A 27,662-nucleotide genomic window follows, 5' to 3' on the forward strand; every position below is an offset into this window, starting at 1 on the left:
CACAACCAGTGGGGCCAGAGAGACTACAGAGGGAGATGTGGGGAGGTTTTAGGGGGCAGAGATGAAAATCAAATGGAAAGAGCACAGAGGAGAATTTGTTTTGGGAACAGCTGTTTCGGAGCTTCTTTGCTTTATTTTCAAGAACTAGATGGAAAGAATGACATCGGTGGCAGATAATACCACGAGGACTATCTGACCCCTGGCAGAAGCGTGAGGTAATGTTTTGATGAGCGATGGTGGGATTTTCATTCCCTCTAACGTTCGAGGTTGTTTCAGTGATTGCGAGTTAATAAGCGTGCGAGCAACAAATAGAGAAACGACTGTGCAAAGTCAGCAGAGAAGGAACTTCGGGAATGAGTGAAACAGAGAGGGAAGAGGAAAGAAAGAGAGAAAAGAGGGATGGGTTGGATGGATGAAGAGCCGGAAGGAATAAATGGATGGAGATGCACCAGACGCAGGCTGACACAGCAGGGCGCAAGGTTTACAACACTGGACATAACCAGGCACACCGCTCAGTCAATGACTCCCTGAAGTGCAGAACCCATGGACACCACCAAATGCTGCATTTCCTCCCTTGAGGTGTTGTGCCAGGCCTTTAAACATGCAACCACACGGTTTCTCTGCCTTCAGTTTTGTCTTCAGTAAATGCCTTCTTGGCTTGAAATCAGGTGACTAAGTCGGCTATTGAAGAATATCCCGTCTTTCCTTTTTTTCCCAGAGAAGCTGTTAATGTAATTAATTAGTACCCTTGAATTAGAGCTGAAAGTCTGCACTTCAATCTAATCATTTGATTTAACATCTAATGTGATCGTGTACAGAGGCGAGGTTAGGAAAACTGTGCCATTGCCCAAACGCTTATGACCTAAAAGCATCCCAAACAAAAACAAACAAAAACACCAGGCACGCTCAACTGTAGACAAATGCAGTCTAATGTGGGCTTAGCGTGCAATAAAGCCCCACCTGAACCTAATCCATGATGGGATTACATTGCAAAAGTAATGATGTGTTTTGTCCACATACAAAGACAACCAAGAACCAAGTCAAATGTCAGGCAAAAAGAAAATATAATTAAAGTTTCTCTTGCTTGTTTGTTTTGTTCAAGAAATACATATGAAGATGTTAATTTCATATACAAATACTTTGGTCTGAAAACTGTGAATGTGTCAGTCTGTGAATGTAGCCTGTGGTGGTAATAGTGACTTTAAGCAAGCTACACCCTGCATCTAACATTGGTGAGTAACATCTGCATGCAGTGACTAAACCTGAAATCTTCCTGGAAACGCCCGGTCTGTGCAGAAACACAACAGCTCTTAAATCAGTCACATGCTCAGAAGTGTTTAGTTTTAACAGCAGCCATGCTGAACAAGTCAAACTCCTTGCTGTAAACCTAAAGCACGGATACAGAGCAGTGTAAAAACTCTAATAACAATATTTCTGTGATTATCTTCACAGTAAATCAACAACTGTTAAAAAAAAAAAAAGACAGTGTTGACAATTTTATCAACAAAGATTCGAAAATTGTCCAAAGGGGGAAAAAAAGGCCTTGGTTGAAGACGGCAGCCGTTAGGCAGCAGAACAAGAGAGGCGGCTCAGGCAGGAAAAAAGCAGCAGAGATAGATGCTGAGTAATAGAGATAAGGTGAGAGTGGTTATGAGTCAAACACGAGGACGGGGTGAGAGATGAAAGACAAAACTGAAAACGAGAAGTGAATGAAATGGGGTGAGATGATGAAGAGAATGGAGAATGAGCAAGGAGGAAAGAGGAGGTGAGCAAAGAGAGGAGAGAACAGAGAGCGGAGAGACAAAGGGTTAGAGTAAAATTTGGGTTGTTTTTTTTTTTAAGATGAAGATATCAAAGTGAAGAATGAGAGAAAAGGAAAGAAGAGATGAGGAAGGTGAGTAAAGGAGAGGGCAGAGCATGAAGGAGTGAGAGAAAGGTCGTTTGTATCTCGTATGAGTGCATTAAAGTTTGAATAGTCTCTCATCTCTCTTTCTGCATTCGAAAACCAGCCACACACACACACACACACACACACACACACAGAAAAGATCAGATGCAGCACACACATAAAAGCATGCATGAACTGTGCGTGTGCATGCGTTCGGGAACTGTACAGAGAGAAGACAAGATTAGAAAAGCAGGCCAAGAGATGCTTTCCCAGGATGCATCTCTGGAAGCATCTGTATTAGACCAGGCTGTGTCAACACTCAGCTCCTCCAGCTGAGGCCGCGAGAAAAGGAAGAGAGACACAGAGAAAGGCTGAGAATGAGAGAGAGAGAGGGTTTTTGCTTTGTGTGTTTGCTTCTTTCCATTTCCGAGCGTGCCTGACAGACACGCAGACACTGATCACTGAATGCAGTAGAGGGAGGAAAAAGGGGGATGAAGATAAATAGAGGAAAGCTTTGAACGGAGAAAGAGGGGAAATTTTATATATAAAAGAGTCACAAAGTGGCAGGAATGAGTGAGGCAGGGAGGGAAAAAGGAAGGAGAGAGGGAAAAGAATGACTGATGGATGGGCTGGGGATGAATGGATGGAGGGCTAGTGCGGCGGCGGGTTAGAGGATGGAGACACGGCAGACGTGGAGATTGACAGCCTCCTTTCCGGGGAGGGATGAATAAAGTGGCGCAGTTGGGTAGGCGTTGAAGGGGGGGGGTGAGTAGTATTGGTGGTGGGGGGGTTGTCAGAGGAAGAGAGAAAAGATGAAGAAAAGAAGTGAGAGACGGAGGAGGGGAGGTAATGAGAGATAGAGTACGTCTCCGTAATCAAGCCATAAAGGAGAGCTGGAGCGAGGGAGCGAGGGGGAAAAGACGAGTGGGCTCTGAATGAGTCAATCATGATTAATCAAGACGCTTCTTGCTCTCCGCCGCTCTCTCCCTCTTTCTTTTTGCTTGCACTCATCATCATCATCATATACACGCGCACACACACGCACACACAGACGCTTGTTTTCCAGTGCAGGCCCTGTGCATTCCCATCAGAACTGCATACAGAGTCGGTGCTTTCATTCAGTTTGCAGGTCCACAGCCGGCATCTTCAAACGTGTCCGTTCCAAACCTGTTGGCTCGTGCAGCTTTGAGTCACGCACGTGGAATGGATTAAAATATAAATGCACATGATCTACAGATTTGACTTTTCCACTCCGACTCTGTCAACAGCATCAAGCTCAACACAAGCAGCAAGTGGGCAGTGACAATACTAACTTACATTTGTGTGCTATATGAAGAGCGGGCACGGATATAAGCAGAGCTCTCAGCTGAATGGTGGAAAGTGCCCGGTGGGAAAAGCGCAAGCAGAGAACTGACGGGCTCTGAGCGCAGCTGTAATGAAAGAGGTTCATTTGTTTATGCAGCAGTGAGAGCACCATGTCAGATTTTAACCGTTTTAACAAATAGCAGCAGAAATAAATAATGAGTCTCAGTTATGCTCATTTCCTGCTCCGTGTTTTTATTGATGGATTCTACTGGAGTTGCTTTGTATGACTCACAATTTCCCTTCTATTACATTTTTAAGCCAACTTCTTTCTGATTGGCCGCCGCTTGCAAGCAAAAGGTATAAACAGGAAGTGGGTGGAGCAGTGTGAGCGAGATTCCTATGTTGAGTATATACGCTCTTACTAATATTATACTGGGCTGTGTTTGACTCATGTGCTGCACAAAGCCTGACTTTCAAGATCGGATACCACAATATATATGTGGCAGAATTTAAGGACAAGCATAACAAGTGTGCCTTTAAAAATTCATGTTGGTTACATCTCAGCATCACAACAAATGTGAGCGGCTTTTGTCTGGTTGTGACTCTCTCATTTATACAAAGTATAATGTATCTCAAACCACCCCCAACCCTGCACTCCTAACCCTCCCGCAGCCTCGATACATTGCCGGGCTGGGCACCTTTAAATAAATGTAGCTCAGCGGCCGGCACTGGCCTGCATCGCCAAGCACCATTAACAACAAATAGCAGCATATTGCTGTCCTAGCTCTGAGTCTTTTATGTGTGCTAGTGAGGAGAGGAGCTATAGGGGACCAAAGACTGACTTTCTCCAGCATGGACTGCTAAAATCTTAAAGTTTTTTTTTTTAATGGCATGTTTTGTTTGCTTTTGTCGTCCTGAGATAGCACTGAGGAATATGCTACAATAGGGATCTTTTCATGGGATTTGTTCACATAATATGACACCAACTTTATCCTTTAAAGTGCCACTAATTAAACAACCTAAGTAAGAATGTGGCACTTTTTTTCCAATGGGGTTTAGAAAGGGGAGGGGAGGGGAAGAAATAATAAAAAAAAAAAACACTGGATGAGAGAGATGCGCGCCTCCTCTGCTGCCTGTGTAGCTTCTTGTGAGGAATGTGTGAATCCTCAGACAGAAAGAGGAAAAAATAGGGCACTTTCATATTTATTTAAGTGTCAGATCCAGAGCCGTCTGCAGGGAGACAGAATAAGAGGAAAGGGAGGAAGAGGGGAGGAAGGGCTGCAACCACAGGAACTCAGAGGGCTCACAAGCCTTCCTCTCCCTCATCTCTGAACACACACACACACACACACACACACACACACACACACACACACACACACACACACACACACACACACACACACACACACACACACACACACACACACACACACACACAGAGCTGCTTGGACACACAGTGAGGAAGGCAACCAGAGGGAGACGGTGACAGGGAGGAAAAAGAGAAAACAGACTGAGGAGGAAATGAGAAAGAAACCAATGTAATTTTGCACAAAGAAAAACGAAAATCCACTGGATGTGCATCCACCTGAATGGACCAGGAGGAGTGGTGAATGCAGCAAACCAAGTTAGGGCTCAAACCTGATAAACAGAGCATCCAAATGGGGATATTGTACAGGCGCCAAGCGGGGTCGTGATCCGCTGCCTTCGAGATGTAACATCAAATCTGGACACACACAGTGCAGAATAGATAAAATCTCATCATTGCAGTCTTAAGAACAGGAAGCTTCCCCTCCTATGTGACACACAAACACAGGAGCGCATGTGAGAATACCTCAGAGCAATTACCTGCCGGGTTCACCTCAGTGGGAAAAGGGCTGGTAAACGTAAATCAACACTTCCTCCTGGTGGATCTGACGTGAACTACAGCCACCCTAGGGCGGTCAGAAGACATCAGGACACGTTTAAATGAATAATTCCGGGTCTGGAAAAAACCTCAAACATCGCTGATGTTAAAACACTGAGTGCTCTCTTATCTAAGCTTTGGAGTTAGACCCTAAAATTTAAAAGATGGGTGATTCACTCGTATGTTGAGTTTTTTAGTGCCACTATAAAGAACATCTGCGCTGGCGTGATGAGTAACAGTTTCCCAAAGACACGCACAAGCTCAAGTTTAAGCTGAAACACTCGAGAGAGATTTGATTAATCTGCACATTAATCAGCCATGCCAGCGTTTGGGTTTTTAATCGGTCTCTCTGAATGCTGGCAAAAGAGCACTTCAGTAGCATGAAGTGAAACTGATTTAAAAATATATCACTGGCTCTGCATCTTTCATCCAATTAAAAAAAATAAGTTGCCCATGTTCCAAATAATATGTTACCTTGTGAAGTGTGCTTCATGGGCGTATGCTGTAATTAAAGTAGGATCGAGTGGGATCTATTGGCAGAGATCACAATCGTGATTTTTTTTAGAGCTGAAATTAAAAATTGTTAGGTTTGTGTTACCTTAAAATAAATAAGACTTTCACTGTCACCTGTCTAAAGTGGCATAAATCTAGAAAGGGGGTTTTGGGTTATTCTTATTTTTAGGAGTCAGTGTTGCTAAACCTGCACACTTGGAAAAGCAACGGTATTCACCTGATCACAACGTGCATATTTCCTAATAATCAATCCATCCCTCCATTTGTCCTTATCCAGTCACGAGCCTGAACAGAGATTATCAGACCTCCCTCTCTCAGGCCTCTAGCTCTTTGTGGGGGTACTAAGGTGGTCCCAGGTCAGCCAAGAGAAGAAACATGTCCTGGATCCACCCTAGGGTTCCCCTCACAGTGGGGCATACCTGAAGAACCTCACTTACCCTGCAATAACATTTTCTTTGTAACTTTTTGGGGTGTGAGTGGTGCAGCAGCCAGCCAAGCTAGGGACTGGTTATTGTTAATGTTGATTGCAAATTTTTCAGTTTGCAAGTTCACACTCGAACGCTGAGATAACCGGGAAGCAACGATTCTTCCATCCTGCCAGCAATAAGCAGAAAAAGGACAATAAAATGTTGGAAGCCCACAAGAGCCACTCTTCCCAGTCAGGAGACGGTGTGCATCAAGTCAAAGACGAGCGAGACTTGTTTATGATTTGATTGACTTTATTTGTAAGGCACCAGAAGTCCTTCCTTACTGCAGAACATTTCATTTTATTTATAGTAAATGTTTGCTGTACGTTTTTTTTTTTAGAGTTTCTTTTTCGTTTGTTTAAATGAAGCTATGATTTCAGACACAAAACATTTTTTTTTTTGCCAAATTACACACTTTTAGGTTTTACATTATACACAAAATAAGTATTTAAAAAAAGACCTTTACAAAGCTCAAAACGCTTACAATGCTTCACGCTATGAGGGCAAAGAGGCGGCACAGGAGTCAAGGGGAGTGGGTGGGAGGGAGGGAGTGTTAGGGTGGTGGGAGGGGGGAGAAAAGGAAAGGGGGATCAAAGGGTGAAAAGGTCAACATACTGCAGTTTCCCTCCCCCCTGGTGTCACATCAGTTTTGTAACACAATAGCACAAGAATCATCCAGGACAGACAAGAGAAGATGCAGCCATATACACATAAAGCTTTCTATGTATAACTGTATACAGAGGCGAGCACCTCCAACTACTTCAACAAATACATAGAATTTCATTTGTACGTCTAAAACGTCAGCCTTGCAAATCTCCCTCTAGTTCATATCGATTAATATTTAAAAACGAAGAAAAGGGGGGAGGAAAGGAACGAGTGCATCGATCACAGAAAGTTTGGATCAAACATTCTTTAAAAAGAAAAAAAATATGTCTCCACTAGAAAGAAATCAATCTCAGTTCCCCCGCAGACATGCATTGATGTGTGTGTGTGTTCTGCTTTGTCTACACGCTCTGCATTTCACTACAACAAGTACAGTATGTATGCAACTAGATACATACAGTATGCAGCTAGATGGGAGGACGACGTGCCGCGAGCTTAATTCACAAGCAAGGTAGCATGTTAGCTTTAGTTGTAAGAACAGCAACGCATTTCATCTGGTTTAGCATCGACTACGGGATCTGTACAAGTGTTTATACACACCTTGTTTTATGTATTCACATACATACACAACAATGGGGATCATTGAAAGAGTCCTCCAGCAAATGCCATCAACAGTTTATCACCTGAACCTTTAGAAGACGGAGGCTTTTATTCTGAAAGTCCCTCATATGTATTTTCACTTTTGGATATCAAACGTGCACGTTCGCCGATCTCTTTGAAGGGTACTTCTGCAATAAAAATGTGCTTTATCATCAAACCGGAGACCATTCTGAGCTTATTTTCCCCCAAATGAAAGGAGCAGGTTTTTTTTTTAAAATACATATACAGCTCGAGATGGCTACACTCAATGAAGCCATTCAGAGATGAAAAGAGAGGAGGTCAAGACAGGTGTACGTGCTTTTAAGTGTGGTTCGACATTTTCAAAGTATACGTGGTACCTCTCAAATTGCATGTCATCTTTTTGAAAGCAGACATTTCGCCCATTCGCACTTCTGTTGCCTGACAAATCCCCGGGACAGTAAAAAGAAACTCCAATATATCCAAAAAGCAAACAAATTCAACCCAAACATGATGAAGAACGCGATGTAGTCTCTATTCTTTTTTGTTTTTTAACTATAGACAAATTTTCAGTCCTATTTTGCATTTTTTTTTGGTGTTATAAATGCGCACTGGGTATAAAAATTGGTCTACTTCCACTATTTATTAATTTGCACTGATACTTTTCACAGCAGAGATTTTGACTTGTACTAACAGGTAGAATATCTGTGTTACTGATATAAATTACAGCTCTGGTCAATTTAAATTTCCCACTAAGCAATGACAGTATGATAGCATGAACAGTACTTAACAGCTCAATGGAAGTCATTAATTCTACTATTTACACCTTACCTTACTGGGACATGTCAAAATGTCTGAAGTGAAAACCACCGAACAAAAGATACTGTCAAACTGGCTCTATACTACTTTACAAATAATAGTCTCCTAACTGACTGAGAATTTGGACTGTAATGCTATCATTATACAAATGTTCTTAATTAAATGCAACATAAGACTTTCAGATGCTTCTAAAAGCGATCACTGATTATTCTCCTTACTAATAACATGAATTCTTGCCATGCTGGTTTAAAAAATAAATAAACAGAAGAGTTTATTAAAGAGCTGCAGATGTGTCTTCATTTCCTGTAAAGACCAATTTTAGATCACAGTAAGGAACTGTATGTAATGCAAAAGACACTCTTTAATTTTAAAAAACAAAAAACAAACAGTATTTGGTGATATTATATTATGCTCCTCTCAGATCACAACCCTATTCCAGGAAGCAGGTTTAGCTAAAATTCAGAGTTTGTTAATCCTGAGAAATCAGATAGGAAATGATCGGATTCAATTCTGATCCGATGGCAGGCCTATGGTACAAACTTTTTTCTACGATTATATAGAGCGGCCCACCATAATTTTAGTTTTATTTATTTAACCTTTATGAGACTCAATATGTCACAAGCGACCTCTGTTTCAGACAGCATCATTAAAAATGGCTGCCTACTCTGACCAGCCTCCATGAAGATACCAACTCAGAGTTGCTGATCTGCTCAGTTTACAGTTAGAGTCTGACTTTAGTAAACCTGGTTCCCAGATTAGTGACCGGCTGGTTGCTGCGTTTGCTGCGTGGCATTCAAATCACATGTGTTGCAGAGTGCCCTCTGTTGGACAAACTATGCAACGTCAACTACTACATTTTTTGCAGACCCCCACATGGAGCAGAACTTTTTTTTCCCTTAAGAATTTGGTAAAAGATGCAGTGGGTATTTTAATAAAATAATCAACCACAACTTTAAAGCCATCTGCCTAACACTGAGTATGTTACCTTGCACCTCCAAAAAAGCTCCAACAGGTTGGTGCATGGAAACGAGACATCTGGGAATTGTCCTTTGGCGTCTGGCACCAGGACGGTGGTAGTAGATCCTCTGACCGGATAAAGACCTTCAGCAATGTGGCAGAGGTGCCGTTGCTCGTAATAACATCTAAAGGAAAGTCAAACCAGAAGATTCCGCAGCTGAACTTTGTATTGCAATGAGATCATCAATGTTGTGGTGGGCTGGCATAGTTTCGCCCAGCTTCCAGCAGACTCGAGGTCTAATCTGAAAACAACCAAGAGCGTACAGGACCTTTCTGTTTGAAGGGGGTGTTTTTGTTTAGTTTGGATTCATAGCAGCAGCTGTAGAATGCACTTGTGCTTCATCTGTGTGAATTACAGTAATGTAACTATATTCAATCATACTCAGTGCCCCATGTAGGCATTAAATCAACTGTATAATGCAGGATTAATCTGATATGTGAAAGATCTTTATGTGCAGTGAATCGTAGGGTATTTAAAAGTGAATTTACAGAGAGCCCGTGTTTTTGTTTCATGCTAGGTGGAGTCGTTCCATTTAGAGACCAAAATAAACCAAAGCAGACAACTTTTCGAGACCTGCATCACTGCAGTAATTGATCCCACCGGTCTAGTGTCTACTGTGCGTTAAGTTTGCACACTCAGACTGGATAAATAAGCCATTCCCTTTGTGACACAGTCTGCACTCTGTCATTGTCCTTGTTCTGCACAAGCGAGGAGGATGGTTCAAAGACACACGCTGCCCTCTGCTGTCAAACACACAACATGCACTCTTTCTCCCCTCAGTGTCTGCTCTGATATTAGTGCACATTAAAGAGGAAAAAGATGGTGGGAAGGTGTGGACGTGAAGTGGCGTTACTTCTCTTTGCTGCACGTTGTGCTACCTCAGCTCCGTTTAATGATGCCTTTCAGTTACGGTGCTGGGTGGATTTATCCAACGCACCTCACAGGGTCGGGCAAGGATCAAACGTCGGGGGGATTACTTATCAAGGTGGGTCTGTTATCTACTCTGACGGCTCTCAGCATTAAGTCGGATCTAAGATGCTTTTATTTTATATAAAATTAGGATTACTCGCAAAATCTCTAATTTGCCCGGATATGTCTTTTCATAACACCGATTCTCTTTTGAAGGCAGAGGTTTTTGATTAGAAAGTGAGTATAGCTTTTAAGCACGCTTCTGTCTTTAGCCGGGGCATTATTTAAACAATTCTCTGATCTTTTATCAATCCAACATTTAAACTTTGAGCCCACTTTTATCTTAGAATGAATACACGCGAGGTGAAACACCATGAAATATCAACACTGCTGATTTCGGTGAGACCTTTATGTTGGGAAAATGAAGTTTTTAGGAATCCTGTGTTGCATCTGACAAGTTTTACAGCTTGCCAGCAAATCCAAGTGTTTAACAGTTTTTCTGTTAACACCTACGGAACAGTGCATTCAGTCTGACGGATCAGTCCTGTCTAACAAGGACCTATGAAAGAGGCAGAGGCAAGAGGTGGGAGGAAGACAGGGAGGAAGAGAGAGAGAGGCATGGAGAAGAAAGGAAAACACGGAAACTCAACAGGAATCAGAAGAGAGAGAAAAAGCAAGAGGGAGGCAGGAAGAAACTGAAATAGAAAGTAGTCCTGATTTTCTTTTTTTTTAAAAAGGGATAAATGTGGCTTAATCACATGCAAAAAAGAGAGAGAGAGAGAGAGCACTTGAAAATACAAGATACATAAGAAAGCGACAGTCTCATGGCTTAAAAAAAAAAAAAAAAAAAAAAAAGAGATAGAAACAACCCAACTATGGTGAATACCAGGATATAAGGTGGTATGTGCCAAAGACCTCCCAATAATGGGGTTGGCTAGGGGGTCGGAAGAGATGAAATTGAAGCCCATGTTAGGTAGTGTCAAAGAGAGGGAGACCTGGGGGAGAGGCTATAGGCCAAGTGGGCTTGAATCTAGGGATTCAGGTCTCTGGATAAAAACAGAGCTGAATAGGGCTGAAACACCATCTAATCAGACTTGTCTCCATCCTCCTCACGGTGGCTGTCGACTCCATCCCGCGATGCTTTCTCCTCCTTGGCCAGCTGGGCTTGAGAGGCCAGCAGGGAAGAGAGGGAGAAGAGACCAGAGGAGGTGGTGACGGCAGGGAGGGTCGGCTGGCTCAGGCTCAGCGGCAGCGGAGTCATGGGCAGGGCCAGGCCCTGAAGCTGAGACAGCTGGTGAGCCTGGAGCTGCTGCTGCATGGAAAAGAATCAGACGCAACTTAGAGACAGTAGGATAGATCAAGCGCACAAATCACTGCAAAACACAGGACAGACCTATTATAGAACCACAGGTCATGTTTAATATATAACCCTTGAGGCACAGCGCTAATAGTTTACAGACAACAGGATAGATGGAACGCACGTATCATAGCACATGCTCAGTAGAAGATACACATAGCTTATTTATAATAGATGCAGTTTTTAAGATGTATAAAAGCCTAAGAAACAAGTGCAGACAAAGAGGTATCTGAGCACAGAACTGGAAAAAACAATATCATGGGATCGACATGCCTTTGATTTTAAAGTACAGAGAGATACATTGTTACTGCCACGCTTCTCTTTTACACACACCCAAAAGTGAGTTCATTTTTACGGCAGCTCCCTCTGACCTCTTATAATCGACACATAACTGCCCCCGCTGATCCTCTAACTTTCTACATGATGCGACTAAAGTCAAAGCAAAAGATGTCTGTAAAGGTTCTCAGTCATCCAGGTCATCGTAGTCGAAGGAGCTTGTAAAGAAAAGCGTCTGGACTTCAAGCGTCTTCAAGCAACTTAAAGAAGTCCAGACGCTTTTCTTTACAAGCTCCTTTGAAAGCAAAAGATCCACCGACAACAGAACGCCCTACCACAAACGCCAACGCAGAGCGCCACCTTCTTTATCACAAGTCGCAGACACAAAGACAAAAGCAACGCACCACCGTGAATCATCTATCACAGTGATGGAGTGGCTGGGCTAGCGAACACTAGACAATAGTGAAATGATGGAGGAGCTAGGATAGCTAACACGAGGCTGATAATGATGAAGCGTAGCTTTAGTAGTTAAAGCTGCCGATATAAAGAATATCTGCGCATAGCAGGCTAACGAGCTGGCCTGGTTTGTACAGATTTGGTATTTTAGCTAGCGAGATAACTGTGCTGTAATTGCTTCAATGGACAGGATTGTGGCTTAATCAAATTTATCCCCTCGATGGGATGGATACCACCACTTTAAAAAGACACAAAAAGTAGTTTACTCGTGATGAAGAGTACTACACACTCCTAAGACGTAAGTGTAGAAGAGATTTTAACCCTAATAATGCCCCGAGGTTATCTCTACTTAAATCTGCACATTTAACATGAAACCTAAACAAAAACATTTCAAGGCATGGAGGCTTTAACAGAAGAATCCAGCATTTCTTTGGAGCTTAGCCACTTCTAGAAAAGTTAATTTCTTATATTCCAACTTTTGGTGCATCAGAAAAAAAAAAGAAAGTCTGTGCTTTAAAAGTTTCTCTTGGACTTCATCAATATAACTCTAAAGAAACCCTTTAAAAATTAATTGTTCCCAGAGCTGCTTAAACAAAACAGTGGGAACAATTATAAATGTTTATTTTACTGTGCAGGCATACATTACCAGCGCTTGAATATAATCATGATTTATGGGTCATTTTAACGTTTTTCATTAGCAACTGGAGCTAATAAATGCTTATTTACTTTTATAATGCTCTGTTTAGGAGGAAACAGATCGGGGCAGGAAACCTTTGAGGTTTAGGGTTTTTCATTTCACACGATATAAAAAAAGCATTAAAAAAACATTTTAGGTTTTTGAGAAAAACCCTGCGATGACACACAAAGGTTTTTATCCTCACAAACAATAAGTCAATAAATGCAAGATGTAAAAGAAAACAATAGAATTGATCGGGTTGGTCAATATTTGCACTTTTTCAGGCAGGGTTAGGGTTGCAACAACGTACCCTTATGATGGAGTTCATCTCCGGGGGGGTGACCTGCTTGGCCCTCTCTATGGCTGCCAGGACCTGCTGCTGGTGCTGGAGATGGTGGGTGGGAGACAGGGGGGAGGCAGGGGGTAAAGACAAGAGGAGGAAAGTGAGAAAGACAAAAGCGAGATAGAAACATGGGGAGGAGAGTTGGGGGGGTGGAGAGGTTAGATCAATATCAATAGTCCCAACAGAGACCCGACAACCCTCTCTGGTGTTGCGCCTCCCCCTCTGACCATTTTGCTATTCATCCAGTTACACACACACACACACACACACACACACACACACACACACACACACACACACACACACACACACACACACACACACACACGCCTTGTGTGACACCCGGGAATGGATGGTCGGCTGGTGTGCTGTAATGGGTGGAGGTCAACCCCCTGGTGGGCAGATAAGAGCATGGCTTATCTGAATCGCACAGCCATTTATTACACTGACACAAACACACACATGTATTAAGCAAGAGAAGAGTTGGATGGAGTAGGAGGAGGCAAAGGAGGGAAAAATGGAGGGAAAGAGGGGAGTGAAGGAAGAGGTCAAAAGGGGAGGGGGGAAGGGACAACCGTGAGGATGGGACAGATTGAATATGGCAGAATCGAGGTGGGGGCAGGGTGAAATGGAAATTGAGGTGGAAAGAAACACAGGAAGCAAGTGATGATGAATGATGGGAGGAGAGAAGAGGGATGCTGAGCTTGAGGTCACGGAGGTGGAGAGGTAATGAGGTGGGAATGAGGGTGATCTCATTCCAGGATGTAAGGAATAGTGCTGAGGGTCAGAGGGTTATTGACGGCTCTGTGCCAGAGTGTGCGTGCGTGTGTGCGTGTGCACGCGCTTACCTCCTGAGACAGGTAGGGGAGGACCTGTGCGCAGATCCCATTCAATCTCTTGACTATCTCAGCCTGTTGAAGGAGAGCATAGTGGTTTATAGTATTCCATATTTTTATCACTCCCAACAAACCCAGTGAAAAAATATGTAACTCAAATGGTTATTTTCCATCTTCCCCACCCTGTCAGCATCAAAGCTTAATAATTTTAACCTTAAAAATGGTCATAAATATAAAAAAAACTTTCCACTGTTTCCTAAAAACTGATAGTTGTTGTAATAAACAGGGATAATTGTATATTCAGTGGTTAGAATAGAACGTTGCATGTATGAGTATCTCAAAATAAAACACACTGGGTGTGTTCATAATGAAGTAAGGGGCGGATCTGACTGTGAAATGTAGGCTCAGATCCTGGGTTATTCGCCTTTCTGAATCTTACAATGATCAAAATTTACAAAACGGACTTTATGGTTTATTGAGTTCACCGCAGCGCACAGATTGGGATTAATGACCGGGTTTTATGCTCGATGCTGTTCCAGATGCAACCCTCGCATTTATCCAGGTTTGGAGCATTAGGAGTACACCTCAAACTGCAAAACTACACCACACCACCACTGTTTTATACAGTATGAAATGAGTGACTGAGCCCATAAACTCAGCGGGATAGTGCTTGCAGATTTTTTATTTTTATTTTTAGCCACCACAGGTGTCTCCCCCTGGTGGCCATTAAAGAGAATGGAGGTTTAAGACAGACAACATGGGGGCGCCTACGTCCATATTTATACTGTCTATAGTCAAGAATTAATGGTGCAGGGGACAGAGGGGAAGGATATTCTTACTTTTCTATTAGATTAAGTCACCTAAGTAATGCTCGGTCATGAGGGGATACACTAACAGAAGGAAGCTCATACCAGCTTTGCTTCTGTCTGAGGCTGTTGAGCAACTAAACGTAGGGTGGTGGTGTCTTTAGCACATAGATGTGGATTTGCTGAATGTAAAAAATGTTACTGCACCTCACTGGGTACTAATGCCTGTGAGATCCATGGAGAAGATTTCATGAACGAATGAATGAATAAAGTCAGAGATGATAACATAGAACAACCAAAGCCAGAAGAGGTGAACAAAAACCATGCCAGGGCAAAGTGTCGAGGACAACAACTCTATGGAACAGAAGAATTCAGCATAATAGCCTCAGGCTACACAGATAAAATGTGATAGCAGCTCACGGCTCATTTTAATCTTTTCATGGGATTTAATGACAGCTCAAAATAAAGAGTATCACCACACTTATCCTTTAAACCCTTGTTAAATGTGAATCGTCATTCAGCGAATTTAAGCCACACTCATCAGTATGGGAAACATCTGCTATGACCTTCCCAAACTGGAGCAAATATATCTCACACACATGCACATATATCAGATGTGTCAGAATCCCTTTATTCACCTCATTAATTTAGTTGCTTGTACTTAATACGCTTCTAAAAACACTTGGACGGACACACACACACACACACACACACACACACCCACGCACACACAGTAATAATCTCCCATACACGCACGCACACGCCGTGTTCTCTTTCACATCATGCACATTCCCTATCTTTCTCACATGCAGGTCTATTATCACATTTGGTTGGTAATCATCCAATCCATAAGAGATATGCAAAGCAGCAGTAATTGTGTTAGAGCCTAATTCGAGGCGCGATGAGGAGAGAGAGGCTCTTCTAACAGACATTAGGCATGCAGAGCACAGTTCCCATCAAGCGCTTCACTCCTATCTGCTCATCATTACACATACAATCTCCCTGACATCTCTAAAATGTCTCTGCGGGACTCGCTCCACGCTAACTATGGCTCTGCCTCTTTTTCAGTGCCCTTTATTCTGTCTATCTTGTTTTTTTCCAACCCAGCTTTTGTCTATTCTGTTATCCCTGCTCTCCATCACCTTCTCTTCTCCCTCAGATTTTTCGTTCTGAATGCAGCCTCCTCTCTCGTGTCCTCACTTTACATTTCACTCTGCTTCATTCTGGCTTTCCTAAAATGCTATTGGAGCACTTTTCACTGACGAAATTCTGTTTCAAGGAAGTATGGAAGGCAGAGTAAACAAACCTAACGTTACACAGACTTCCTTAGAGTGTACTGGCTTTGTCACTGCGTGGGCTCCCCTATAGTCACAGGGTCTCATGGCAAAATGTGAAATACTGAGATTTTTTTCTCGTTTATGAAAGCAAGCTGTCCTGTTTTTTGTAAGCGTGACTTTGAAATATATTTCAATACAAAGAGGAAAAGGAATAGTTTTTATGCCTGCAGCACACACATGATAACATGCTGCAGGTGGCTCTTATCAAAGTGCCATCTGTTGTACTTCAACCCAAACCACGACCTTTTTCAGAACCTAGCTAAATAGTTTTAACACCTAAATCTGCCCTGAGTAGTTTTTTTATCAAGAAGATTTATGATCTAAACTTGTGGTAGCAGGTTTGATTAGCTAAATCTAACCAAGTAGTCCAGATTGTTTAAACCTAATCAAATAGTCTAGATCAGCGGTATCAAACTCCAGGCCTTGAGGGCCGGTGTCCTGCAGGTTTTAGATCTCACCCTGGGTCAACACACCCGAATCAAATGATTAGTTACCAGGTCTCTGGAGAACTTCAAGACATGTTGAGAAGGCCATTTAGCCATTTAAATCAGCTGTGATGGATCAAGGACACATCTAAAACCTGCAGGGACACCGGCCCTCGAGGCCTGGAGTTTGACACTCTTGGTCTAGATTATCTAAACCAGGGGTCCCTAATCCCAGTCCACGAGGGCCGGTGTCCCTGCAGGTTTTAGATCTCACCCTGGGTCAACACACCTGAATCACACGATTAGTTCATTACCAGGCCTCTGGAGAACTTCAAGACATGTTGAGAAGGTCATTTATCCATTTAAATCAGCTGTGATGGATCAAGGACACATCTAAAACCTGCAGGGACACCGGCCCTCGAGGACTGGGATTGGGGACCCCTGGTCTAAACCTAACCGACTAGTCTGAATTGTCCAAACCTAATTGGCCTCTGGTATGAGTGGAAAATGAAGTCAAATTGCCCCTCTGTCCTCTAAATTTATACTTTTTCTCCCTTTAAAAGGTTGAAAATATTATTTTCATGTACACAAATGTGACCAGTTACATGACTAATCAAAAGGACTTTTGCTCCAGTTTCCATATATATCTTCAGTTTGTTATCAGATAAAAAGAATAAAAAAAAAAAAAGTAATGCTCACGAAACGAGGTCAAAATAATTGGCATTTTTGTTTTGAAATTTCCTAAAACTAGGACTGGATAACTGAATCACAGCCTTTTCAGTGTCGCCACTTCTGCTTAACAAAGAGTTTCCACCATGCCGAACACGAACAACTATTCCTGCAGATGCAGCTCACATACAGATGAATATACTCAGAATTGCCTTCATAGTTTGGTTTATGTGATGAACACAATGAGAACATATATACTATACACAACACAAACAAAACACAAATGCTGTCAGGAAGAGAAAACGAGGAAAAACAGATAAACGATACAGCTTCATTCAACACACTCCCAGTTCGATCCGCAACTCAACCTTGCTTTTCCTCACTAAGACAAAACAGAGATGCAGAGAGCAAAGAGACAGACTGCACAGAGTGGAGAGGCATTTTTTGAATTGAGTAGGACAGAGTGATCAAGAGGGAGCAATTGAATGTGTGAGTGTGAGAGAGAGAAAGAAAGAAAGAAAGAAAAAACAGGGAAACAGACAGAGGAGGAGGAGGAGGAGGAGCAGAGAGGGGAGTGTGGCTCTGCACAATAGGCCTAGACATGAATGCTCCTCGACACTCGTTTCCACACATCCCCTTCAATTTCAACTCTCTAATGGAACTAGCGATTCTCGGCACCCACTCACACTGTGCACAAAGGACGGGCGTGTGCGCACACACAGTAACAGCAGCACACACGAGCAGAGAGACACAAACGTTTATGAACATGCGCTGGTAACATACGCGCACACACAAAAAACGCAGGCACATGCGGTGATGGAGTGACTGGAGGGGCTCAGGAGCGTGCACGCTAACACACCGAAGCTCACGCTGGCTCTACCCACACACTGACATTTCTAAAAGATTGCAGACAGCCAATGGGAAAGTACATGAGCTAATGTCCACACACGCACGTACGAAGATTGCTGGGTACACACACAAACACACAACTCCATTTGTGCCTATGAATTTAATCCCTATGAGATAAAGGAGAAAGGTGTGTGCGTTTGCTCAGCATGCATCGCGGTGCCCGTCTTGTGCTTCCAACCTCAGAGTTTGTGCGGGTGCATACAAGTGAAGGTCTTTAAATCATGGAAGCTGCTACTTTCATGTGTGTCTCCATTCGTCAAAGCATGCTCCCTTCTTCCAATATGGCTGTCAGCGCACGCCGTCAATCATACGACAGCGTGCGTGTGCGTTTGTGAGTGTGGATGGGCAATACCAGACGAGGTCATCGATAAGGGTTGGCCCCTTGGAGGCCCATCGCTCTCTCCTCCTGCAGGCTGAGCATAAATTACTCCCCCTGCTGCAGCAACACAAACTGATGTATGGACCACTCCCTCACCCACGCCCTGCCTGATTGAGGGCCTTTTTTTCTCCTCCATTTCAAAATACCTTACTAGTTCTTACAGCACCGTTTTCACTGGATGTAAATATAATGCCATTTTGCCAAGACCTACATCCACATGAAATGACTGCGTGATGCTCAAAATTACTAAAAACAACAAAAAAAATCAACAACAACTGGATTTACACACAGAATTAGGTGACCTCACTCAAATGAGATCCCCAAAGGAAACAGAGATTATGTTTAATAATCACACCAACAGTTCAATAAGCTGTCGGTGCATCACGAGGAATGCACAGCTCCTTTGACACTTTGTATTTTATTCAACTGAATCAATTTTAGACTTCGTCTGTTACAATCCTATGATATTTAGTTGACTAAAACTAAAAGGATTTAGTCCTAATTAGGAATAAAACTAAACGTTTTTTTAATCAAAAGACTATGGCTACAACTAAATCAAAAACTGCTGGGCCAAAGGTGAGGGTAAGAAGGTACATCATAGATGTACTTTCATACTTTATCTTCACCACAACAGCCCAGTACTGCGTCTGCATCACTGTTGACACCGCATTCATCTATCTGTCAGCCTCCTGCTTTCCTCTTCCCTCACTTGTAAACAAGACCCTAAGATATCATCCACTTGAGGTAGCAGCTCGCTCCTGCACCCTGCAGTGGACACGCTGCCCTTTTCTGACTAAGAACCGTGGCTTCGGAGTTTCAGGTGCTAAATTCTCACCCCAGCTGCTTCACACTCGGCTTCCGGAACAAGGTTGATGAGTCCAAAGGAACCACACCATCCGCCAAAAGCAGAGATGAGACTCCTGAGACCATGAACGGAAATCCTGAAAAATCCTTTTTACAAAAATTACTGGACTTATTCTAGTAATGACCATAATTGCCAAACTGAACTTCGTGTTTTAATCAGTGACCTGAAACTAGTGACTGAGCCCATGAACTCATCAGGAAGGTGATCTGATGTCAGACAGCTAGGTAGCCAAGGGCCATTGCCCCATAGACATCTATACTACCAGACATACTTTTGTTAGGAAAGGAGTCGCCCCCTGCTGGCCATTAAAAAAATGCAAGTTTAAAGTACTTCCACATTAACTTCACTTTCAGATGTTGGCACAAAGTCCATCTTTTATACTGTGTATGGTAAATCTTTGTACCTGTCACTGTTTACTCACCCGTCCCATCAAAAAAAAAACAAAACACTAAGCTGCTCTCTGAGTATCCATGTCTGTAGCATAATAAGGCTACCACAATACAGCAATGTGGATCTGCCAGTCAAACATCAGTGAGGCACATGCAACAGGTAACTTATGGAGACATTCCCAACCCTGGCAACCAATGCATCTGAGCCAGGTTAAAGAAAAAAAGAACCCTGTAATGAAGTGCATAATTCAAGGTTCAGTAAGTATTAAAAGTCTTTTTATCTGCATTGATGAGGTTAGCCAACTGGCACCTCAAAGTCCAGGAAATTCTCCCAGCTGAATCGTCAGTATGAACAACAAGCAACGATACAGGACAGCGAGTCCTTGAGACATTTTTCAATCACAGAGTACAAAATGACGCTAGATTATTGGTAAATGTATGATTCATCTGTAAATATTAAAACAAATTGCTCTGAAATTACTACAACTTTTATTTGTGGCTCTCGCAGGTTTATCCATAACACGTATAGAGAGAGCACTGCCTGTCAGACAGCTGCTAGCCAGGTTTATAAAATAATTCATTTATGCAGAGGAAAGTAGCTACTTCCTGCTGACAGCACAAAAGCATTTTTCACTCAGATTTGGCTTCTTTGGATTTTTTCCTGTAGTATTTAAATCCACATGTCAAAGCTAACTGACAGGAAGAAAAATTCTAAACATTGGTAAAAGCAATAACAAAACATTAGACTGATAACCCTCGGCAGTAGTTGCATGACGATGGAGACACCTCAGTTTATAGAAGCATGTTAGAAAGGAAGCCTTAAGCAACATAATACACACAGGAGGTACAATAGAAACTTGATAAACATGCATGCCCCTCAGTTTGAATCCATCACATCCTGCAAGCAGAAAAGGCATCCTCCTGTGTTTCAATTTTCTTCACAAAAGCAATCTTCTGTTTATGATCATACAACAGTTTTACATCCTATGTGATGGGAATAAAAGAGCGAACTTTAAGGAGACTAAATACAGACTTACCTGTTTGTGCATCTCAATGTTGAGCCCGTAGGACATCTCATAGTACTACACAAAGAAGAGGAGAAGAAGAAGAAGAAAAAGCTATAAAAACACAGGCACCGAACTGTTGCCAGAAAAATTGTCTGTGCAGGAGCTCCATGCTAACAATTTATCATGCTCAACTGACTGCATGTGACAAATCACGTTTGAAGCTAATGTGCATTTTGATTGCACCACAATCGGAAATCGCACAAAAATTCTGTTTCTCAGCTGGAACACTCGAAGCATCTTCAGTTTGCTTCGTTGCTTTTTTCCACCAAAAGCAACGAATGCTAATATGATCATAAAAAACATTATACGGGCCTTCTTAAATCCAAGAGATGATTCCCGAAAGGCATCATTACACTGCAGATTAATAAGAACAAGAATTCACATGGGTACAGTAATCTTGAAACACTGCGGAAGACTTTATTCGCCTTTTCATTTTTGCCTTTGTTTTTAAGTAAACAGCTTAATAACAACCTCCAATGTTCTTTGTTCGATGTTATTTGATGTAAAATGATGAGCTGCTGAAACCGAAGCTACGACGGCACATAAAAATAAACCGATCAACTGATTTGCATAATTAATCTGCCAGTTTGTCATTTTATCCTCCTTCTCATGTACACGCCAGCTCCCTCATACAAATGAAATTTGCATGTATGAACTGCCAGAGAATATAAACAGTTGCTTAATTTAAAGGGCGTACTGAAGTTCTGTTTGTCGCTTACAGCTGTTTGTGTGCAGGATGAGTTTCATTAATCTCTGCAATCATCACACAGCAGCAGGATCCACATGTGTGCGCACGTGGAACAAGAGACGCTGCCTCATTTATTATTTAGAATTATTAATTATCCAGACAAGTCGATGTGATCGGTAACAGTCCCTTTACTTACTTCTACACTTCAGACATGTTCACACACACACATGCAAAGAGAAGACACAAAGAGGAAGAGAGACTGCGAGAGAAAAGGAGAGACAGAAGAGAAACGGCTTCTGTTGTGTGTCTGTGTGTGTGTGTGTGTTCAGTGTTAATGAGAGGGCCACCTTCTAGGCGTCAACCCTGTTAATCACCCACTCTGTCTGCAGGGGGACTGGCTCTGTCACTGGAAAACAAACAACACACAGATCTCTCACTCACACACACATTTTTGTCTCTCGCTTGTTGTCACTCACACACAAACACACACGCACATATGCACGCACACACAGTTGTTTGTGTTCAATTTCACACTGGCTCTCTCTTGTAAGTGAATGCACGTGCACGCACGCACATGCACGCGCACTAAAACATAGCTCCGTAGCTGCTTGTGCCCACGCGGAAGCTCCCTAAAGTAATTACAGCGCTGGGGAAATGGAGGTGCTGCCGCTGGCTGGGGGAGTGGGGCAACCTGATATGCTATTAGAGGAGGAGTGGGGAGGTCGTAGTGGGGATACAAGACTCGGCCTGCCACTGATGGAGTGGAAGTGCGATTGAAAGTGCGCGTATGTGTGTGCGTGGCTGACTGTGTGTGCGTTCGAGTCAGAGTGGGCGAAGGAGGCTGTTTTGGCAATACTGCATTCACAATTCAATTTTACAGGTTTTATTTCAGCTGAATGTGAAGATGGCTGCACAATTACATCAGCATGTATCCAATAAGGGCTGTGCACATATTAAAAAAGACAAATGGTAAGCAAATGGTAACAAACGTGTAATTTATCTCAGTTAATCCAATACAGCGGATCTACAGAGGGGTGATAAAGTGAAGGAAATATCTCAACGCTTGACCTCTACAAACGAGGAGATCCAGTAATTATTTTGGGGCAGGTGTCCCCTTGGAGGAAAGAGCAACTGCAAATCAATACAAATCCCTTCTGAGGCATCACCTTTATCCTATAATGAAAATTTTCCATACTGATGGGAGTGGTGTCTTGGCAAGTGATGCCAATTCTTCATCAACTCTTTCCCCATAAAAACCTTTTTTCCAAGGGTTGCTCCAGTAAGCTATACAGGCAGAGATCACTCTCACTAACTAACTTTTGATGCACAACCAGTTATTTTGATATAAAGCAGTCATGGGGGAAAGAGTTAAAAAGGTAAAGAATGCTTTAAATAATTAAGAAAATGTGATTCTTTTGGAAAAGCATGATTACTTCCCTTCAGTAGAGATCCAGAGGCTTGTGAAATAAATGCCAAGACACTCCAAAGCTGTTCTGGCAGCACGTGGTAGTCCCACTCCTCACTAAAGCCGTTTTCACATAAAAACTCTGAAACTTTTGGCAGAATCAGGTCAGGGCATCATCTGCTCTCCTTTCTCACATGTATCGATGGTGCAGCGGTTAGCACTGTCACCTCAGAGTAAGACGATCCTGTGTGAAGTTTGCGTGTAAACCCTGTATGTGCTTCCTCTCAAAGACATCCATGTTAGCTTGACTGCTTTCTTGCATTTGTGCAGAACAATCCTGTGTAAGAGTGATGTGAAAAACTAGTTTAGAGTTTATTGGCTGGACTATTGTAATTCATTATTATCAGGTTGTCCTAAAACATCCTTAAGAAACCTCCAGTTCATTTAAAATGCTGAAGCGAGAGTACTGGCAGGGACTAGGAAGAAGGAGCATATTTCTCCCATATTGGATTTTCTTCATTGTTAAATCCAAAGTCAAATTTTAAATTCTTCTCCTCACATTTTGGATAATCAGTCCCCATCTTATCTTAAAGACCTCATAGTGCCATATCACCCCAATATAGCACTTCAGTCTCAGCCTGCTGGTTTACTTGTGGTTTTGAGGGTACTTATAAGTAGAATGGGAGCCTTCAACTTTCATCACATTTCCTATGATGGCTTATTTCTTCTAAACACACCTCTTATAAATATGTGTTGCACACCACTTTGTATTTAAAGGTGGCTGTCCCTGCCTGAGCTCGCCGGAGGTTTCTTCCATTAAAAGGGTGTTTTTCCTTCCCACTGTCACCAAGTGTCAGCTGATTGTTGGGGTTTTCTCTCTATTGCTGTAGGATCTTTACCTTACAATATGAAACACCTTGAGACGACTTCTGATTTTGCCCTCTCTAAATTAAATTAAACTGAACTGAAATTAAACGTGGCTGCCAGTCTAAAGCACAGCTGGCGAAAGTGATCCATGTTCTCACTTCTGGAAATGAGGCTGCTGCCTGAGTGAAGTGCAGGAAAATGGCACAGATCGGATTTAATCTATAGGGAGAACACATATAATATTGATTAATTTAGATGCAGCAAAGAAGGAGCTGAGGTGGAATTGAATGTGTGAGATGATCAGCTGGGATTGCAGATAAGTTGGCCTACCTGCTAGCCTCAATACTGTGGCTTTTTTAAAACTGTCACAGATCTCTAGACAACATTTTATTTCTTCTTTTAAATCTGTAACAGGGTTGGACGCAAACTATTTATTTATTTGCTGGCTGCCTTTTTTTTTTTTTTTTTAAATGTTGTTTTATTTCCCAGACCCAATTACATGTTTATAAAACAACTGGTGCGTTCACTGTTATATATGGTTTTAAACTGCTCAGATTCAAGCAGATTGCACTTTTATGCCCCTCACATTTTATATATGAAGCTTGAGTTTCAAATAAAAATGAAAGACCTTGTAACGAAGAATCAGAACTCCTCAGCAGACTCTGGAAACACTGCAAAGTGCTACTTGTCTGGCATTTTCTCTTAAAAGTGTCCATGTTTCATTCAGCTGCGCACTTCCTGTCTCACTGTTTTCCAGCACGATAGCTATAAGATGCAGGCTGAAGAAAAAGCTGCCTCATATTCTCCTCCTCACTAAAGTTAGACATGTGAGGTTAAGCAGGATTTACGCTCTGTCTGAATTGCATGTCTGATGGTCAGATAGCGTTAGAAACCCCTTTCACCCGCATCCTTCCTGACATTTGATAGTGGGTGACACACACACACACACACACACACACACACACACACACACACACACACACACACACACACACACACACACACACACACACACACACACACACACACACACACACACACACACACACACACACTCTATCTTTAATGTTCTAAAGCCGACATTCACACCCGCTTCATGCCTTGCAGAGGTGAGAGAGAGAAGCCAGGGATCTTACTCAACTATTTGTTCTATTTTTCCAATGTTTCCCTGGAAAGTCTTATCCCAGTTTTTACATAGTATCACATAACATCACTGCAAAGTTTTAAATGGGGCTTATTTTGCAAAATCAATGCTTCCATGGCTTTTGCAAAATAATTACACCTACCAATAGGGCTGTTTGATATAAACATAAACATTTTACGCTATTGTTTGTTTCGTGGTGTCGCAAAATTCATTGTTTACTGCAATATTTTTTCATTGTTTTGGTCACTGTAGTGTTTATATTAATTTCTTAAAGTTCTCTCTTTCTCTTATATTTAATATAACCACACTACGGACGGACAAGCGCCTGTTTTTATGCGTTGTGGTTAGCAACAACGACGGTAACAGCATCGCGTGTCCGGTTGTTTATGTTCCACATAAACCTTTCACAATAAAGCTCAAGATCCTGTTGAGACTTTTCAAAATAAACTAAATCACGTGAAAGAGCAGATTATTTATGGATGAGAATTAAAAAAGAGCCGCCAGGTGCTAAAAAATAAACCTTAGACTCAAACGTTAGAACAGGCTTTCCCCCGCAGCACGCCGTGTAATAAATACTCACAAAGAAAACGGCGGCCGTTACAACTTATGTCTAAAAATGTATCGTTTCATGCATCAGTTAAAACACTCGACTCCAGCTACATGACGCGCAGCTGGAAACACTTCCCGCAAGTCGAGCTGCCCGAGATTCACAGAATTTACAGAAAATGTTAAAATTTTGTGATTTATATCGTTATCAGGACGATAGAATTCTTATATCGGGATATGAGATTTTGGTCATATCGCACAGCCCAACCTACCAAATAGAGAAAAGATCATTCCCCTCTTGTAACATCAAAATGGGGAAAAGCACCACCTATTACCAAATCTAAGCAAACCAATTTATCAGTTTTGTTTTGGCCAATTTTAGCAGCTTCACCTGAGTAACTTGTTGGCGTCTTCACACGATCCAAAGGCAGGAATGTTAAGTTTCCTGTTGATTCTTGATTCGCCACATGTAAGATAGGGAAGTTCATGTGGTTGCAAACCATCCAGAGTGAACCTTGCCTTTTGACCAGTGTCTGCTGGGACTGGCTCCAGCCCAGTTTTCCCTCCTGGCTGCAGTATTGTTCTGAACGATAGATGCATCAAGTCAGAAGAAGTAGAAGATGTGGAAATGGGAAGCAAAGTTTGCTTCAGAACGTCTGACATCTCTTGATGTGTAATCTGGGAATCTCTGAGCTCCTGCACTGATATATCATTGAAACTGCAGTAAAGACCAACCCACTCGAGTATCCTGAATCAGTGTGTTTCTGTTTTAAGATTTAAGATGTCCAAAGTGCAGCTATCACATTAGAAAAAATGAAAGACAGAAAGCTAAACTTTCTGCTAGCTTTCCTTTCTTGTAGCACCAGTGTTCCCTTGTGCTTATATTCAACATATAAGAAACATATGATCTGGTCTTCTTAACAAATGTAAGAAGCACTCAGTTAATCAATTTTGTGCAGAAGAGTCAAATATACACTCTGATACTATTATATTGCAGACAGAATCTGATAAAGAAAGTCTAGCTTAACAATGGAAGCTGATAACCACTGCTGTGATACCCATTTTCTTAAACTAGAGTTTTAGGGGTTTTCAAGCCTGGCTATGTAATGTAATGTAGCACCAAGCTGCTAACTTGTACCAAAGCTGACTGTTGTTAAGCAAGAAAGGTTCAGTAACTTCAGTAAAAGCAGGAACAACCATCTGTTTAGAAATAGACACAATGCTGGGACATTAAAGACTTACATTATCTTGTTAAAACTTGGTACAATATAGGACTTTGAAGTGGTCCTAAGAGATAATGATCTGTCCCTTAGTCATTTAAAAGCAGGACCACAACATTTAAGGGGATAGAAACTACACAGAACACTCAAACTGAGCTTTGCCTCCATCAGCCTTTGAATTACCCATTGCATGTATGCAGCCTTGTCTGGTTTCTGTCTTTTAAAGTGTCCCTTAAATTGATTTAGCACATGCATCACAGAGTCACTGAGTGAACTGGAGGCAAAGGAGCACTCTTAAAAAGAAAAAAAGAGATGCTTTGGTTAACGTTGCCAAAAAACAGAGCAGCTGAAAGTTGTATATCACTTTGTAGTGCCTCACAAGCTGATCAGAAAAATACCAAACCCTAATGAAAACTTTGTGCTGATAATATCAGCCTGCAGGCTACTAAACAGTCTGTAGAACATTTTTCTGACTATAAAAGTCATCATGTCCCTTATTAATTTGTGCAGCTGCGTTTCTTCAAAACATTTAAATGCTTAAATCAACTATTACCTATAATCTGGATAAATCACTGCAATTACACAAAGAAAAAACACACAAATCAGAATTTGATGGATTCTGCAACACACTTTAGTAAGAGTTTCCATTTATTTCTGAAATTCGTGGCATCGGTTTTTCATTAAATCTGTTTTACACGACTGTGCTCTTGTTTCAGTGGGTGTGTGCTTATGTGCACAAGGACGACAATGCCCGAGTGTGTGTGTGTGTGTGTGTGTGTGTGTGTGTGTGTGTGTGTGTGTGTGTGTGTGTGAGAAACTGTGTGTACACATGTCTGCCTGAAAGATACACAGAGGAATTGTGTGTTTGTATGTGTCTGCTGCCCTGCTGATGGTGGAGAGAGCAGTGCGGCAGCGCAGATGAGATGAGATTAAAGCCAGTCAGAGGATCAATTAGA

At 42.1% G+C, this 27,662-nt stretch overlaps 1 protein-coding gene across 2 annotated transcripts in view; it reads right to left on the reverse strand.

The window, feature by feature from the left end:
• Window positions 1-6,313: 6,313 nt before the first annotated feature.
• Window positions 6,314-27,662, reverse strand: part of tle5 (TLE family member 5, transcriptional modulator) — a 55,121-nt gene continuing 33,772 nt past the window's right edge. Inside the window, exons 4-7 of one of the 2 annotated variants that reach the window (XM_026157999.2) lie at window positions 20,807-20,851; window positions 14,003-14,065; window positions 13,122-13,196; window positions 6,314-11,355 (exon numbers count right to left, since the gene is read on the reverse strand). In XM_026157999.2, the coding sequence (XP_026013784.1) occupies window positions 11,131-11,355; window positions 13,122-13,196; window positions 14,003-14,065; window positions 20,807-20,851 (408 nt within the window). In that variant the 3' untranslated portion in view covers window positions 6,314-11,130. Of the gene's footprint in view, window positions 11,359-13,121; window positions 13,197-14,002; window positions 14,066-20,806; window positions 20,852-27,662 lie in introns of both variants that reach the window. The other variant, XM_026157998.2, reaches the window with a different exon arrangement.

Source organism: Astatotilapia calliptera, chromosome 23 (genome assembly GCF_964374335.1).
Source record: "Astatotilapia calliptera chromosome 23, fAstCal68.1, whole genome shotgun sequence".
Taxonomy (NCBI): Eukaryota; Metazoa; Chordata; class Actinopteri; order Cichliformes; family Cichlidae; genus Astatotilapia; species Astatotilapia calliptera.